Source organism: Budorcas taxicolor, chromosome 4 (genome assembly GCF_023091745.1).
Source record: "Budorcas taxicolor isolate Tak-1 chromosome 4, Takin1.1, whole genome shotgun sequence".
Lineage (NCBI taxonomy): Eukaryota > Metazoa > Chordata > Mammalia > Artiodactyla > Bovidae > Budorcas > Budorcas taxicolor.
Window position 1 is genome coordinate 105,078,473 of NC_068913.1, and position 17,850 is coordinate 105,096,322.

The 17,850-nt window shown below is 48.9% G+C and overlaps 2 protein-coding genes across 3 annotated transcripts in view; one reads left to right on the forward strand and one right to left on the reverse strand.

Moving 5' to 3' along the window:
• Window positions 1-11,599, forward strand: part of TBXAS1 (thromboxane A synthase 1) — a 168,496-nt gene extending 156,897 nt beyond the window's left edge. Inside the window, exons 10-13 of the mRNA XM_052638917.1 lie at window positions 3,189-3,280; window positions 7,824-7,961; window positions 9,732-9,894; window positions 11,468-11,599. Of these exons, the coding sequence (XP_052494877.1) occupies window positions 3,189-3,280; window positions 7,824-7,961; window positions 9,732-9,894; window positions 11,468-11,542 (468 nt within the window). The 3' untranslated portion in view covers window positions 11,543-11,599. The remainder of the gene's footprint in view (window positions 1-3,188; window positions 3,281-7,823; window positions 7,962-9,731; window positions 9,895-11,467) is intronic.
• A 4,206-nt stretch (window positions 11,600-15,805) lies between these two features.
• Window positions 15,806-17,850, reverse strand: part of PARP12 (poly(ADP-ribose) polymerase family member 12) — a 44,343-nt gene continuing 42,298 nt past the window's right edge. For both annotated transcript variants that reach the window (XM_052638912.1, XM_052638911.1), the window contains exons 11-12: window positions 17,627-17,778; window positions 15,806-16,457 (exon numbers count right to left, since the gene is read on the reverse strand). In XM_052638912.1, the coding sequence (XP_052494872.1) occupies window positions 16,132-16,457; window positions 17,627-17,778 (478 nt within the window). In that variant the 3' untranslated portion in view covers window positions 15,806-16,131. The remainder of the gene's footprint in view (window positions 16,458-17,626; window positions 17,779-17,850) is intronic.

The window sequence follows — 17,850 nt, forward strand, 5'->3', positions numbered from 1 at the left end:
GTGCCTGCTCCAGTATCCACTCCGACTCTGCTCCCTAAACCCAAATTCAAAGATATGGTGACTAAGAATCTCCTCAGGGAACTCCCCTGGCAGTCCAGGGCTAAGACTTCACCTTCCAACGCAGGGGGTTTGGGTTCCCTCCCTGGTCTGGAAGCTAAGATCCCACATGCCTCAACAGCCCAAAAAATAATCAAAATATAAAATAGAAATAGTATTGTGACAAATTCAATAAAAATTAAAAAAAAAAAAAAAAAAAGAAGAAGAATCTCCACTTGGCAACCACAGAGCATTAAACCCCAAGCATTAGAGCCCCTTTCCCCAGTCATGTGTTTATCGGGCGGCCCTGGTGGCCTGGGATGGAGGTGGAAGTGTGGGGTCAGGAGACAACCTTCTAAAGAAACAGTTCTCAGAAATGAAGGAGAATGTTGGGAAGCCAGCTGTTTTCATTTTTGCCTTTCAAATTTGTAAACATTAGGCTGCACATGTTTTCAGCAACTTGACGTGTGTGTGTGTGTGTGTGTGTGTGTGTGTGTGTGTGTGAGTCACCCAGTCGTGTCTAACTCTTCATGATCCTGTGGACTGTAGCCCGCCAAGCTCTTCTGTCCACGGAATTCTCCAGGCAAGAATACTGGAGTGGGTTGCTATTCTCTTCTCCGGGGGATCTTCCCGACCCAGGGATCCAACAGGGGTCTCCCTTGTTGCAGGCAGATTCTTCACCATCTCAGCCACCACGGACATTTTTCACTCGGCAGTATTTTATGCACTAATGGCTACCATACATTGAACAGCTATAGTCTTTAACAGATTAGCTAAGGTATTTACCATGGACTTCAGAACGCCACATGTTCTGGCCCGTCACTCTCCCCTCTGCCTGTCTGCCCCTCACACACTAAGCATTTAGTGCTTACGCATTTGCTCCTGCCAGCGTGGTCCCCTCCCTCATGGGGACAGCCTATTGGCCTTACCTTAGAGTTTTGCTTCTGTCCTGGTGTGCGATACTACCCAAGGACAGGTGTTTCTAAGGCAACCCTGATGTTGCTGATCCAGGGAGTTCTCTCTTACAATCACTGGTTTAGACCCCATGCAAGGCGGCCGCTGCAGGCTTGTGAGCAGCTCCCAGGGGTAAGATGGGGCCTGCAGAATGGACTTGCCCCAAGTGCTGCCCCCTGCTCCTGAGAGGGGAAGACAGAAGCAAGCCAAAGAGGAGAAGAAAAGTCCTCCCAAACTGAGGACTTCTCTTTGAACATCAGTAACTGATTTACGACTTCCCAGGTAGCACGAGCTGTAAAGAACCCACCTGCCAATGTAGGAAGCATGGGATATGTGGGTTTAATCCCTGTGTCAGGGAGATCCCCTAGAGGAGGAAATGGTAATCCATTCCAGTATTCCCATGGATAGAGGAAGGAGCCTGGTGGGCTACAGTCCATGGGGTCACAAAGAGTCTGACCAGAGTCGAACACAGCTTAGCTACTGAGCATGCCCGCAACTAATTTAAAAAGATGAGACTGTCATCAAGCAGGTAACTTCGCTCAAGCACTGTAGGGAGTGGACAGACAGGATAGGAGAAATGGGGGGGAGGGGGCGGATATCCTCCAACCAGCACAGCAGCTAACAAACTTCTATAACCCTGCCCTAACTCATCCCACCCACGGGGTGCCCACACCTAGCTTCTCAACATCCCGCCAATTCACTATCACCCCTTCCTCGCATCGTGGGTGACGGCAGAGGGTGACAGCGTCGCCCGTGGAAGTCATCCAGGGGATGTTAGGGCTCCCCAACACTGGGTGCTGGAGTTGTGCTTCTCCACACCTTTGCCCTAACCAATATTTTCCAGCTTTTTATAATCTGATGAGTGAAAACCGAATCTCATACTATCAATTTGTATTTTTCATCAAGGCGACTCATACTTGTTGCCTCTTCATTTCTCTTGACCACTTTTCTGATGAGTTTCTTTTCTTACTGATTCACTGTAGCTCTTGGAGTTTTGGGGCTTCCTGCATTGCTCAGTTGGTAAAGAATCTGCCGGCAATGCTGGAGACCTGGGTTTGATTCCTGGGTTGGGAAGATCCCCTGGAGAAGGAAATGGCAACCCACTCCCATATTCCGGCTTGGAAAATCCAAGGACAGAGGAGCCCGGCAGGCAACAGTCCATAGGTCGCAAGAGTCGGACATGACTTAGTGCTATCTTTCTTTTCGAGTTTTTGTTCCCATTGATCCTTTCTAGAGTAGCCGTTGCTTTTGTTTTGCTATTTTACTAATTGTCTTTTAACTTTATGATGTGCCCATTACTACCCTGTGGCAACCTCCCTGAGATTTGCTAGAGGACAAGTGTTGACAAAAATAATCAATATATAATCACTAATAAGAATAGAAAAGAGTTTTATTTGAGCCAAACTAGTCCAGAAGCCCGCTTCCCAGATTACTCTGAGAAACTGCTCTGGAGAAGTAGGGTTTTCAGCCCAGTTTTATATCTCATCAGAACAAAGAACATTAAACAAGTCAGGGTTACATTTCTTCAAGGTTTCAAAAAAAAAAACAAAAAGACCAGTGCATACATAGCAAGTCAACATGGCCTTGGCACCTGGGAAGGGAGTCTTATCATCAAAGGAGAACCAGCATTGGCTTCCCAGGAAGAAAGGCATTTAATCTTTATTTTTAACACAGACATTCTTTGCTCCTGGTCAACGTGCTGGTTTCTTTAATAATTGAAGCAGTTGTACAGTGTATGTTTGACAGGCCACAAAGGGGCTACTTTAGTTAGCGTAAAATTCAAGTGAACTCATGTATAAATCCAGAATGACTTCCCTATATCTTGATAAGAAAAAATTTCTTTTATCATGAGTGTGTACAATATGTAGCCTGCCATATCATCCACTCCCAATAATCGTTAGCAGGGTAGCCGCCGCCGTTGTTTTATAACACACGTCTGACACCCAGAGGCCCTGCAGTCCCAGGCCTGCTGGTCTTCAGTAACGCACAGCACCGTGAAACCAGCTAATAGAATATGCAGCCTGTTCTGTGGAGTGCTAATCTAATGCCATTTGGATGGGATCATGTTTCATCTCGTGGGGTTTCCATGTAAGCGTTGGTGAGCATTGAAGCTGGGCTCTAAAGTTAGTGGGAAAGACTGAAAGCTGTGTGGCGCGATCTAACTCAGTGTTCCTCCTTTGTCACCACCCCTCCTTCAGCCAGCTCCTGAGTACTGCAGCCTCCAGGAAGGTCTGCCCTACTTGGACATGGTGATTAAAGAGACCTTGAGGATGTACCCACCGGCTTTCAGGTAAGCCTGCACCCCAGGTCTTCAGTCTGTCACCACCTGTGTTGTGAAGAATGCTGGACCCAGGCTCCTGCAGGGGAAGGTCTGAGTATTGGGGGTCATCTCTGAGGGGCACTGGATACCATGCCTGACACACGGTCACCATGGAAGTAAATGTCCGGCCTATATTCCTATATGTTAACTATCTTTGCAAAGCGTCATTGCTGTTTTCTTAACACGACCTTCCTCCCCAACCCAAGCCAATCTCTTTGGCCTCCTAGCCTCAGATGACTTCTGCTCTTTCCCTGGCCTGTTACGCATTCATTCACCAGCTACTTATTAAGCATCTACTTTACGCCACACGCTGGGAAATCAGCCAAAACAGATGAAGCATCTGCCTTTGGAGTTGACAGTCCAGAGGGGAGCGTCTAAGGCTTGGGATGCTCCTTCTTTCTCTCCAACGATCCACACCCCACCCCATCCTCAGAGCTCCCACCCAGGACTTAGTGCTCCAGGAGGCCTAACTCAGCCAGCCTCACCTGTTCCCCACTGGCTCTCTCCCCACCACAGCACTCTGCACACTGACTCTACTTCATATTATATTTTTGGACATTTTTCAACTGCTCTGCAACATTTCACCAAAGTACATCCAGCCACACCAACCTGTAAATGCCTTGAGAGCAGGAATCAGGTCTTCTGCTTCTTTCAAATTCCCCCTAAATGAGATGCTACCAAATTCCAGGCTCATTCACCCCAAGCAAAGTAAGCCAAGAGCTGAGATGCTGAGGTTTTCAGCAGAGAACAGACACGTTCACAAGGCAGCCAAGCGTGGAGACAGAACAAATCTCCAGGCTGCCTCCCCCACGTCAAGGGGCCCAGGTATTCATGGGATAAAGCGGCAGCTGAGGAGCATGGGGAAAGGTAATGACTGGAGATGAGAAAAAGGTGAGGCAATTGTAGTTCTAAGCAGGTGCAAGGAAGCTATAGGTGTCTCCATGGGAAGCAAGTTCAGAATATGGCGGCCTTAGTGTCAAAACAAAAGATAGTTTTGAGCCCTCTGAGGTCAAAAGGTCAGCAAGAAGCCACTTGCACATGCCCAGTTGGAGCGTCAGAGGTCTTAACCAGTCTTAACTGGCTCAAGCTCCAACTAGACAGAGCTGTCTCCAAGTTCCTGAAAAAAAAAAGAAAAAACAACAACTTGGGAAAATACCTTACTGTTGAAGCTGCCTGGTCCTTACAGTACGTGCAGGTTGTTGTGTAGCAACAATTAAAGCAAGCTTCATCAGTGAAGGCAAGCTGAATGGATCTAACTGAGGACTACCCTGAGTTTCAGAGGTGGCCCATGGAGCACAGGGTCTTAACCTGGGTCTCCAGACCCTCAGAGAGTGAAATGTTGCCAGAGCTCAGGCTCTAGGGACAGAGGCAGCCCAAAGCATGTAACTTCTAAGTTCTACTCTGCATCTCTCGGAAGCACTGTACCACATAAACCATATGGAGGTAACTTTTGCCATTTTAAAAAGAGAAAATGTGGATGATGTGAAGGTACCTCAAAATTATATTCCAAACCGAAAATATCCTAGCGAGTGTGATTGTAGATATTGTCCAAAACGTTCAGACCCAGAGCCAAGAGAGAATTCCCAGGGTGTGAGTCAAATCACATCCTTCTCAAGCACACATGCTTTCAGTCTCCTGGTCCAGGAGCAGACAGGAACGCCAGGGCTCGCCTCGTTGCTCTGCTGACACCAGTATGAAGACCTGATCCTGGGCCTTCCCTGGCGGTCCAGTGGTTAAGACTCTGCGATTCCACCACAGGGGGCACAGGTTCGATCCCTTGTTGGGAAACTAACAGTCTGCATGCTGAGTGGCCAAAAAAAATAAAAGACCCAATTTCACAGGCCTTACCTTACTTCCTTGGGAGCCTCAGAGCAAACTCATCCGGTCCATTTTTTGTTTTTGTTTTCGTTTTTTAATGATTTACATCAGCTTCCTTCCAAGGGAACTGTGGGCAGCTGCTATACACATGAAATTCAAAATAAGACTTTCAGTGATATAACAGATCAAAGACCGTTCAGAGGAAAGAATCCTTGACAGGACACAAGAGATGGTGACAACGGGGGTCAGGCTTGGTGGCTGAGGCTCCCAGGAGAGAGGAAAACTGGTTGAGTTGAACCATCCTGTTCTCTATTGGGAGGAAAGTGTAGAAACTGATCAAAGACACATCATTTCCCGGATCTAAAGTCAATCAAGCATTCATCACATGAGACCTTGCATAGATGACATGTTGAGTGACAAAGTCCACAGTCTCTTCAGCACTAAAATTCTGCAGGCAATTCTCCTCCTGATCTTTTATAAGTAGCAAAGTGTAAAAGGAAGTCAGTGAAGGCATTGTTCTAGGGAACCAGGATGCTGCAATCTCACCTGAGGGCAGGACAGAACCCAGGGTATCTAGATGGATTTGTTAAAATTCCCACTATATAAAAAAAATAGATCCAGGTTTCCCTAATGACAGAGCCAGCCTGGACGGAAAGTCAAAACAGTCTCGGTCCTGCCAATAGTTTACTGTGTGATCCTGGGTAAGTTCCGGGCTGTCCTGGGCTTCTGTTTCCTGTGCCTTTAGAGGGCACGCGACACCCGCTCTGCCTACTCCGGCAGTGTTGGGAAGTGAGACAGCAGATGAAAACAGGGTACCCCTGCAGGCAGGGTGTCATGCGAGGTATGAAGTAAGGAGCAAGAAGCATTTGAGTTGAATGGCCTCCACCCAGTCTCAGGCAAGCCATGGTCTCCCTTCCTCCAGACCTACTCCACTAGTGGTTTAAACCCAATCACTCTGCTGACTTCTGTCATCAAACAGAAGTGAGAGAGGCAGAAAACAGGCCCATTTGCTTTAGCCCAGGCATAGGATTTGGGGGGTGAACACAGAATTTTGCTTTTTAATTTTTTTTACTTTATTATTTTCATCTCAGAAAAACGCTTGACTTTTCCCAAGCACTGACACATTTGACTGATACCCTTATTCCTAAAAAACTAAACCCTCAAAATTGCCTTTGTGGAAAATTTAACAATTCTCTTTGAAGAATTATTAATGTCGATCCAGGAATCTATGCAGTATAATTCAGCAGATTCTGGCCTGGTATGCAGCACCAATATTTTGGCTACCTGATGCAAAGAGTCGACTCATTGGAAAAGACCCTGATGCTGGGAAAGATTGAGGGCAGGAGGAAAAGGGGACAATAGAGGACGAGATGGTTGGATGGCATCACCGACTCAATGGACATGAGTTTGAGCAAGCTCCGGGAGACAGGAAAGGACAGGGAAGCCTGGTGTGCTGCAGTTCTTGGGGTCACAGAGTTGGACATGACCTAGCAACTGAACAAACAAAAAATGCGACCTAGTCTAGCCAGATAGGAGGCCGGATGATGTACAGAAGGAAAGGCCCCTTTTCTGGCTTTTAGGGGGTATTGCCTCTAGATCCAAGCTCTTTCTGGTAACTGAAAAGGAAGGAGGTTGGGGTATATACCCTTATCTGCTCCCCTAGGACTGAGGGTGCACACATCGGAGCCCCCGCCTGCTCCGATTAGAGCAAGAGTGTTTTGTGGCCAGTTCCGAGCACACGATAATTGCATTCGTTGCTTAGGAGTCTCACAGCCTTGGCCTTTCACGTTCCTGATACAGTGAAGGCTCGTGACAGAGTGGCAGATGCAGCAGGGAGCCACGAGTTACTCTTAACTTCTTTTACAAGCAGGAACGGGGTACAACAGTGATTTGTGTAATAACTTTGTCTCCTCTGAGATATTTAGGGAAACCTAGTTCTGCAACCTGAAGTAAAAGCCAGCATAAATTATTTTTAATTTTTAAAATTACCAAAATAAAATTGCTTATACTTAAGAATGAAGAAATACAGAAGGATCCAAAGAAAAAGTCGGCCCCCCTCTCTGGTCCCCCACCATCCTCTGCCCTAGCACCACCCCTTACGGGAGGTTATGGTAGAAGTTTAGGTATTCTTCCGTAAACATTATGTTCATAGGCAGACACATATGGTCTAGCCTATTCAAATAAGACGTAAATGGTATTAAGCCATTGTCATTTGGCAAAAGAAACAATCTGATCAAGATGCTTTCCTCTCCAGTAGAAGTTCTCCATAGCCACACAATGAAGGGGAACAATGTGCAAACCCAAATTTCCTGTAGGTAAAGCAAGGGTGTGGCCCCGACAGGAATGGGAAGAAGAAGGCATGGTGGCTGGGGGACGATCCCTGCACGGCTTCCAATACCGAGGCTCTCGTGCACCTCAACACCAGGCATAAGACAGGCTCTTCAGGCTGAAGGAAGAGATGGATGAACCTAGAGACCCCAGGGTCCAGAGCAACGTAGGGTTAATAGCCAAAGCTGGGGTGGGGTTGGGGTGAGGGTTGGTCCCTGTCCGGGTCACCCCAGGAAGAAGACTGGACCTCCCATCCGCCAGCCCCCTCCCACACTGCAGACATGAGCCCCAGCACAGCCGCCCCCCCGGGCTCTCCATCTTGTCTCTGCTCTGCCTCAAGGCGGGGGTGACCTGTGTGTCCCTGCAGGTTCACGCGGGTGGCGGCACAGGACTGCGAGGTGCTGGGCCAGCGCATCCCCGCGGGCGCCGTGCTGGAGATGGCCGTGGGCGCTCTGCACTATGACCCTGAGCACTGGCTGAACCCCGAGAACTTCAACCCCGAGAGGTGAGTACTGCCCTCCCAAGAGGGCTGGTGGGGGAGTGAGTGTGAGGATTGGGGGCAGCGGCCAGGGGACAGAGACTTAGTGAAGTGCCCCCAAAGTCAAAAGCTGCGGCAATCAGAGAGAAGTTTTTGAGGCATAATTTCTAAAGGAACTAAGTGTACCATTTTTGAAGAGCTCAAAACACAATCCAGAGGTTTAGCCATTTCCATAGCACTGCGTGCAAGTTACAAGGCACTTTCAGGTGGGTGTCCACTGTTTGTTCACACCAAGAAACAGGACACCTTTCAGAAACATCTTAAGATGTAGCAGGATATCACTTCCTTTTTTAAAATATGAATGCCTCTTCCAAAACAAGAGTATCAACAATTTCTTCAGGAATTCATGAAGCCCAGCTATGCTACCATGGTAGACCTGAACACTCCCTTCTGTCCCCCGCATGGATTTGGTCCATTGTCTAAATTTCATTTCCAGACTCCCAATTTAAAATGTCTGAGCAGGCATCTGCACTTCCTCCTCATGAGAGTGGATGCATGCCACCTCCTGGTTGATCTGGCAAGTGAGGGGCTGGCCAGCTGGCAGCTGTGTTTCCACCGTTAGTGGCTCCATCTTCCTGTTAACGCAGCCCTGACTCTACAACCCCGGTCCCTAGGAAACCATGGCAGTAGCACCCAGATAAGCAACACTGTGCTGCTCAGCAGCTCCTGGAATTACGGTAGAGATCCAGACACATAAACAGCAGCTGCAGGGTTTACAGCATCACCTTTGAAAACAAATGGCCTTGAAACAAAAAGGGCTTCCCTGGTGGCTCAGGCAGTAAAGAGTCCCGCCCACAGTGCAGGAGACCCGAGCTGGATCCCTGGGTCGGGAAGATCCCCTGGAGAAGGAAATGGCAATCCACTCCAGTATCCTTGCCTGGAGAATTCCATGGACAAAGGAGACTAGCAGGCTACAGTCCATGCGATCGCAAGGAGTCGGACACGATTGAGTGACTTCACTTGAAAACAAAAAGGGCCTTAACATGAAAGATGGGTCAAAGATTCTTGGGCCCATAAGCTCCAGAGGCAGTAATAAGTGAGCTGGCCACTATTACAAAATAGTGGTTGTCACCTAGCGTTACTCCCATGGAACACGTGTGGCAAATGTTGTCATTTGGAGCTGAAGAAGAGCTCCCAGTGAGTCAAATACTGCCACCTCCAGAGGCTGAAGTTGCGTTCTTGAACCAGAAAGGAAAATGTGGGCAGGGAGACAGCTCCCATCATGGCATCAAGAGACAAACTGGTAGGACAAGGCCGTCAGAGGGGGCTGGTGCCCAGGGACTCTGCTTAGGAAGTGGATGCCAGCCGGCTAGGGTCACCCTCTGGGTGCTGGGGAAACTGGAGCCACAGGTGAAGCTAGGGCTGTGGTTTCTTGGAGACTTTCATCCCGGATTCTAGTGAGTCTGCTGGCACATTAACCACGCAGTGAATTCATAAGGAGAGGCAGAGAGGGCAAAGTTGATGTTCCCGGTGATTCTTTGAATTCAACAGTGTCTGGAGGGCTTGGCAGGACAGGAGGAGCGGAGCCCGGACTGCACCATGTGGAAGGGTGGCCACCTGCTCCGGAGCCTTGGGGACTGACGGGTCCAGCAGAAACCGATCTTGCAGACCCCTGGGGGCGGGGCGCGGGGCGCAGTGGGGTGGAGGGTTGAGGCCCCACTTGCCTGGTAGGAGGAGCGTGAAGCTCTGTGTAGGGTGGCGGTGTTCCAGGCCCACCCTGATCGTGCTGCCCTGCAGGTTCACGGCCGAGGCTCAACAGCGCCGGCGGCCCTACACGTACCTGCCGTTTGGAGCGGGCCCCCGGAGCTGCCTCGGGGTGCGGCTGGGGCTCCTGGAGCTCAAGCTGACGCTGCTCCACGTCCTGCGCAAGTTCCGGTTCGAAGCCTGTCCTGAGACGCAGGTGAGCCCCGCCCGCTGCTCCGGGCGCAGGGGTACCCACTGCACCCCAACTTCCCACTCCAAGAGCCTTCCACCCGCCGCACCTCCTGCCTGCTCAGGCCGCTTCCCTTTCCGGAATGCCATCCCTCCCCCTTCCCCACCCCCAGTCTAATCCCATCCTCCGAATCCAGATTGGTGTTCCCTCAGACCCCAAAGTGGCCCCTGAGAAGTCCTGCGCACAAGGCGTCTCCCATTCCTAGCCCTACCCCAGGTGCCAGTTCCTCCAGGAAGCCCTCCCTGACGACTTTGCCAGCCACAGCAGACTGCTACTTCTTTTGAAGTCCTGTTTCAAGTGTGCTCCATACCTACACTGTCTGGTATTACAGCCACTAGCCACACTTTGCTATTTATGTTATTAATTAATCAACACAATTAAAAATTCAGCCCCTCATTTGCATTAACCACACTTCAAGCAATCAGTACCCACTTTCACTAGTGGCTGCCACAGGGGATAGGACAAGTCTAGATCATCTTGTTTCTTGAGCCTCTAACTGGTCTTCCATCAGGACTCAATGACACGATCGGAAAGCCTGCCTGCCCCTAGCACTAAGGCCTGGTAGCACTTCTCTTCCTGGAGGTCCCAAGGTAGCCACTGAACAGTCCTTTCACATGCAGCTGTAGAGGATACCCTACTTCTAGAGTAATTCTGTGGCTTTTCTTCCTAATCTCCATCCCACCATCGATCTGCCTAAATTGGACATAAGGAAAGCCTTCTGAACGGCAGCGGACTTTCAGCAGGAAGCTCTCCCCAAGCCCCTGAGAAAGGGAGAGGGGGTCCTACTCAGTTCCTGGCTGGGCCCCAGGGTGAGAGATGAGATATGAGGAAGGTCTGGGGTTTCGTTCACCACTTGGCACTCTGTGCCCTTGGGCAGGTCGGGTGGCCTCCCTGAACCTGTATGTTTTCATTTGCAGTGCTCTGCTCCCACCTTACAAGCAGGCTTGTTAGAAGGATAACTGGGGGACCCCTCCTCTGCAAGATTCCCTGGTAGCTCAGCTGGTAAAGAATCCACCTGCAATGGCGGAGACCCCTGTTTGATTCCTAGGTCAGGAAAATTCCCTGAGGAGGTACAGGCTACCCACTCCAGTATTTTGGGACCTCCCTGGCGGCTCAGTTGGTAAAGAATTCACCTGCAAGGTACGATACCTAGGTTCAATCCCTAGGTTGGGAAGATCTCCTGAAGAAAGGAATGGCTACCCACTCCAGTATTCTGGCCTGGAGAATTCCATGGACAGAGAAGCCTGGCAGGCTACAGTCCATGAAGTTGCAATGAGTCAGACACAACTAAGCAACTTTCACTTTCCTCTGCGGGACGCTATTAACATAGAAAAGGGGTGAGTCCCTGTCCAAAACCAGGCCCAAGACACGACTCTGTGGCCTCTCAGAGTCCCCCTGGGGAGGCCACTTTGCTCACTCTCAGACCTGCCCTCCCTCAGCCCTCAGCCCAATTCCCACAACCTGCCTCAGGCCAATTCCCAGGGAACTTTCTCATCAACAGGGTTAATTCTGACAGATATCTTAATTTCCTCTATTTTAGGTACCACTGCAGCTAGAATCCAAATCTGCCCTAGGTCCAAAAAATGGTGTCTACATCAGAATCGTCTCCCGCTGACACCACCTTCTCATCCAAAGAAAATCCTCGTGTGAAAATGTGGATTTTTGTTAGAACACCAAAGAAGCAGCTGAAAGCATGCCTGGCTAATGAATATAAAAGTGGTCATTTATGTAACGTTTTCTAAATGCTTAATAAATGTGTGTTGCATTTAGTTTCAGAGAAGGCGATGGCACCCCACTCCAGTATTCTTGCCCGGAAAATCCCGATGGAGGAGCCTGGTGGGCTGCAGTCCACAGGGTCTCGAAGAGTCAGACACGACTGAGCAACGTCACTTTCACTTTTCACTTTCATGCATTGGAGAAGGAAATGGCAACCCACTCCAGTGTTCTTGCCTGGAGAATCCCAGGGACGGGGGAGCCTGGTGGGCTGCCGTCTAAGGGGTTGCACAGAGTCAGACACAACTGAAGTGACTTAGCGGCAGCAGCAGCGCTTAGTTTTGACTTTGCTAATGGTGTTTAAAAAACAGATCCTCCTCTCAATAAAGGACTGGTGCTAAATGAGTTAAAACACAGTTTGGACAAAATGACTGAGAACTTGGGGTTTTGGAAGAAATTCCGGCCTCAGGATGGAAGGCATCTATAGGGTAGGAGACACACAGATGCTCAAGCGGTCCTGATGGCCCAAGTATGGGGGTCTTTTCAGTGTCTGGTGCATTGTGATGTTTAACTAAAGAGAATAATGTTGACCAGAAGCTCAACTTTAAAAGTGGTTCAAAAGCTTTATTATGCCTTTGATTTTTCTAGGTAGAGTACTACCAACATTCTAAGTTTCAATGCACAGAAAAGTGATGAGGCCAAAATGTACTTTTTCTTTTAAAGAATATCCTATCTTAATGCTCTGTGACCTGAATGGGAAGGAAGTTAAAAAGGGAGAGGTTGTATGTATATGTATAGCTGATTAATTTTTCTGTACAGTAGAAACTAACACAACATTGTAAAGCAACTGCTGTTGCTGATCAGTCATGTCCGACTCTTTGTGACCCCATGGACTGAAGCATACCAGGCTTGTCCTTCACCGTCTCCTGGAACTTGCTCAAACTCATGTCCATTGAGTCAGTGATGCCATCCAACCATCTCATCCTCTGTTGTCCCCTTCTTCTCCTGCCTTCAATCTTTCCCAGCATCGGGGTCTTTTCCAATGAGTCAGCTCTTTGCATCAGGTGGCCAAAGTACTAGAGCTTCAGCATCAGTCCTTCCAATGAATATTCAGGACTGATTTCCTTTAGGACGGACTGTTTGGATCTCCTTGCAGTCCAAGGGACTATCAAGAGTCTTCTCCAACATCACAGTTCAAAAGCATCAATTCTTCAGTGCTTAGTTTTCTTTATGGTCCAACTCTCACATCCATACATGACTACTGGAAAAACCATAGCTTTGACTATACAGACCTTTGTTGGCAAAGTCATGTCTCTGCTTTTTAATATGCCATCTAGGTTTGTCATAGCTTTTCTTCCAAAGAGCAAGCCTCTTTTAATTTCATGGCTGCAATCACCATCTGCAGTGATTTTGGAACCCCCAAAAATAAGTCTGCCACTGTTTCTTTCCATTTTTCCCCATCTATTTGCCATGAAGTGATGGGACCAGATGCCATGCTCTTAGATTTTTTTAATGTTGAGTTTTAAGCCAGCTTTTTCACTCTTCTTTCACCTTCATCAAGAGGCTCTTTAATTCCTCTTTGCTTTCTGCCATAAGGGTGTGTCATCTGCACACCTGAGGTTATTGATGTTTCTCCCATCAGTCTTGATTCCAGCTTGTTATTCATCCAGCCCAGCATTTCACATGATGTACTCTGCATATAAATAAGCAGGGTAACAATATATAGCCTTGACATACTCCTTTCCCAATTTGGAAGCAGTCTGTTGTTCCATGTCCAGTTCTAACTGTTGCTTCCTGACCTGCATACAGGTTTCTCAGGAGGCAGGTTAAAGTGGTCTGGTATTCCCATCTCTTTAAGAATTATCCATGTTGTTGTGATCCACACAGTCAAAGGCTCTAGCATAATCAATGAAGCAGAAGTAGATGTTTTTCTGGAACTCTCTTGCTTTTTCTGTGATCTAACGGATGTTGGGAATTCGATCTCTGGTTCCTCTGCAACTATACTCCAAAATTTTAAGAAGAGCATTATAATTTTGTTTCTGGCTATGCTAGGTCTTTGTAGCTGTGTGTGCTATGGGCTTTCTTTAGTTGCAGTGAGTGGGCACATGGCCTTCTCTTGTTGCAGAGCACAGGCTCAGTAGTTAGGACATGCAGGTTTAGTTGCTGAGAGGCATGTGGGATCTTCCTGGATCAGGGATCAAACCCGTGGCCCTTGCGTTAGCAGGCAGATTCTTAACCACTGTACCACCAGGGAGGTCCCCATCCTATCATAATTTTGATCAAAGAATCAAAATACAGAGCTGAATTTATTAAAAGCAATTATTGTGTTGCTGAGAAGTTCAAATGTAACAAACAACTTGCAAACTGAAACTCAGATCTGCCGGCGGTCTTTTCACCTCTGTGCCATTTCCTCACGTATAAAACGAGGACGCTGACCTAGATCACCAGCCCCCTCCTCTGTGCAACACCTGAGCAGCATCACAGGGCTGATGTTGTATAGGCGACAGAGCAGGAATCTGCAAGGATGTGGTACCGAGGCTGACCCTCCAGTACCAAGTGCAGGCTGTTGCAGGAGAGCCTCCCCATGTCCACCGCTGTGATTGCGGCTTCTGCTATTTTTTCTCCCTGCCTCCTGCCCCCAGCACCCCATGCTTCCCCCGAAGTGCACCACCTGCAGAGTTCCCTTCCCTGTCCGGCCTCTTAGAATATAAGCGGCCAGCCTCGTGACTATTTGTTGTCAGTCTCTCTCACACACACACATAAGCATGCTCTGCATCCCACTACCTCTTTGCATGGGAATTCTGAGAGGTCTTTTTGACTTCTTCCCATCACAATGCCCACTCCCCTCCCATGCCCACAGGAATAGCTGCCCTCCACTCCCACCCACAATCCAGCTTCATGGACCCCAGCCCTTTCCTCAATGTCCAGTCCAGGTAGGTGGCAATATGCTTTCTCAAAGGTCAGCAAGGGTAGAGACCTTGGCAGACTCCGCAGTTCACTTGACTTTCCTGGAGCATTTGATCGCCTGCTGTTCTCCTCACCCATACCCCTAACGAAACCACTCCTGCTGCTCCCCACAACTCAGCTCCTGGCAGTCTCAGATCTGAGAACCGCAGGCAGAGGCATCGTGTGGAAACTGGACACACCATATCAGGAGGCTGAGGGATGGAAAGGAACGGTGCAGGGCAAGGGAAGACACCTTGCTGAGGACTGAACCGAGGCCAGCGGGCACAGCCACCCAAGAGGGGGTGGAGGGCCTCAAGAGGTGGAGCCATCCTGCCAGCCCCTCCAGCCCCAGTCAGAGACCCTACCAACCGCTGTGTGTGCAGGAGACACAGAACACACCACCCACTCCATGTCCAGAACATAGTGCATAATAGTGGATCTGGGTTTTGTGGGGCTTGAAATCTGAGTTGAGGGAAAGAAAAAGAAACAAAATATGTAACTTTGAAGTTTAACCAAAATGTATGATCATGCAGCCAGGTAGCAGTGGTTCCCCTTGAGGGTTGTAGAAGGAGCCCCAGTAAATGAGGGGCTGTGAAGCTTCAGCTTCATCACCTTCATGATAAAACCATGCACAGCCCTCCTTGAGGCGAGAAACAGGGGCTCTGTTTTATCCTGACACCCAGAAAAGTGACTTAGCCCACAGGCGCCCAATAAACAGACACTGAAAAATGAACCGCAGCTGTCACCCATGTCAGATAAGTATTTTTTTATTCCCAGACTCTGCTGTGACACTGCAGCACAGGTATTCAGATCTCACGGGGACATAAAAGCCTTATTCAGAGGGTGTTCTGTGCAGAGGCAGGGGCAGGCATTCACACGCCAGGCCAGGTCCTGGGGGAGCCACTCATTCCTGTCACCTGCCACGACTAAGGGAAACCAACAGGGACTCAATGACACTACACAGTAGCCACTGGTCTAACAACTGGTCTAGCCACTGGTCTAACATGGGCCAATTTCAAGGCCAGAAGCCCAGGAGAAGCAGCAGAAATGCTGCCCGGATTAGACACACCGCAACAGACACAATGACTGTGCCCTGCCAGGCCCACAACCCAGGACTTCCTGTACCAATGGCTACTGTGTCATTCTGAAAAAAACAACTCTAGGTGCCACAAAGACCCTGAAATGTCAAACCACTGAAGAGACAGAAATTGTTGCAAATTAAAACTAATCCATAAAATAGTGTCTGGAAACTCTGTGCCTGATGCCGATCTGCAGCAAAGTCAACAAAGAGTAAAAAATAAAACTTTAACACCCGAATAAAAAGCAATAATGGATTCGCCTACCATCATTACTGGCGAGTCCAAAAGTGATTTAAAAGTGAAAATATTATCATCAGCCAGAGATTAAGAATCTTCGTAACTTCATCATGAAGCAATGTTAAATGAACAGTTCATTAAAAGTTTTTTTTGTTTAAAAAAAAAAAACTTTCCCTAAACAGCTATTTCAAGTAAGATAAGCCAGAAAGGCATAAAACCATCGGAGTGCTCACTGCCGGCCGCTGAAGAAAGAAGCCAAGGAGAAGAGGGCGGGGGCGGCGGCCGGGGGCTTGGTGGAGGCGGTGTACTGGATGACGTACTCTGGGTAGGCCTGGTGCTTCTCGAAGATCACAAAGATGGAGGGTTCGGACATGCTGTTCACGCAGCTGTCGTACAGGATGTTGCCTTGGGCCTCCTTGACTGGGGGGCGGACGTAGGCGGTGCTGCCCCGGATGAACTCGCCCACCAGCACCCGAGCCAAGAACATGGTGTGGGTGTTGCTGTCGGTTTTGCTGTAGTGGTGGGAGTATGCAGCATCCCGGGCAAAGTAGCTCCCTACAAGGATACCAGCGTCAGCCTGTGGCCGGAAAAGGCGTGCCCACTTTCTGCCAACAGGGCAAGACCTATAGCCTCTACCCTCCCTCTGCTCCTGTTTTTACAGCTTCTTCTTCATGAAGGGCTTCAGAGGGATCATGAAACTCTGAGATGGAAAACTCCTTTCAAGTAAGATCTGTCACTCCAACTCTAAAGGTCTCTGGGCCCCTCACTACTGACTCCCTCCCCGAGAAGGTCAGCTTCCTGAGCCATAAAATGGGGCTGTGGCCCAACTTCGCAGGGTTAGTGTGGAAAAAGACCAAGACCCCACCCATAGAACACGCTGCAGACACCCACTGGCCCGATACATAGATTCATGGATGAGAATCTAAGTTGGAAGCTGCTGCCTGCACATTCAGATTTACAACCTACCACCAGCTCCCATGCACCCTGACCCCACAGCTGTCAGACTGAAGCTAACGGACAGACTGGCCGAGAAGCTGCTGACTACAGATCACACCACTACGAGGTTCTCTCAATTTAGCAACCACTGAAGGGGAGAGGAGAATGTTCCTGTTCTCAGGAGGTGTTTAAGGGTAAAGTGGTATGATACATGCCACCTACTTCCAAATGGTTCAGAAATAAGAGACAGGGTGATAAATCCAATGTGAAGTGTTAAAGCTGATGAACTGGTAAAATTTATGTGGGAGGGTTTTTTAAATATTATTCCTGCACCTTTCCTGTGAGTTAGAAATTATTTTTAAATAAAGTTTAAAAATAACTAAGAGACAAAACCAGGTAACATGTTATAGCAAGAATGACATGTTTACCTGAGCATATCTGAGCGTTCAGATTTTTACTCTAAGGTAACAGCATGGACGGGTGGGGACCTGACTCAGGGCTGGGAAGGTGGCTCTGTCTCCTCTTCCCACTCCCCAACAGGGATGCAGGTTCATCTCCCAGGGAAGCCAAACCTCAGCCTAAGCAGGGGGTCAGGCCTGTGGCTGCACACAGTGGGGAGGGAGAGTCAGGTGTTGACAGCTGAGTCCCCCACATCCCGGCCCGTCCTCCCCAAGTCTGAACTACTGGTGCAACTCATGCTGGTTCCCCCCACGCCCTCTGTCAATTTAAGGTGGTTTCTGGGTCCTGGACAGTGACGCCAAGATGATTCTGCCAGCTGGGGCGCTTACCTTTGCCGTAGGAAGTACCGTGGAGACCACTGACCCGCCAGTCAAAGTTCTGCTGGCAGATGGCATCGACAAAACCAGTGCTGGTGCCATGGAACAGCTGCCTTTCGTCCACCATCTTGCCACCGTTCCTCTTCTGCATCTGCTCTTTTTGCCTAGAATCACAAAGTGAACGTGTGCTGGAGGCAGAGGGCACTTGCCACCAAACACAGGCTGCCCAACCCAAG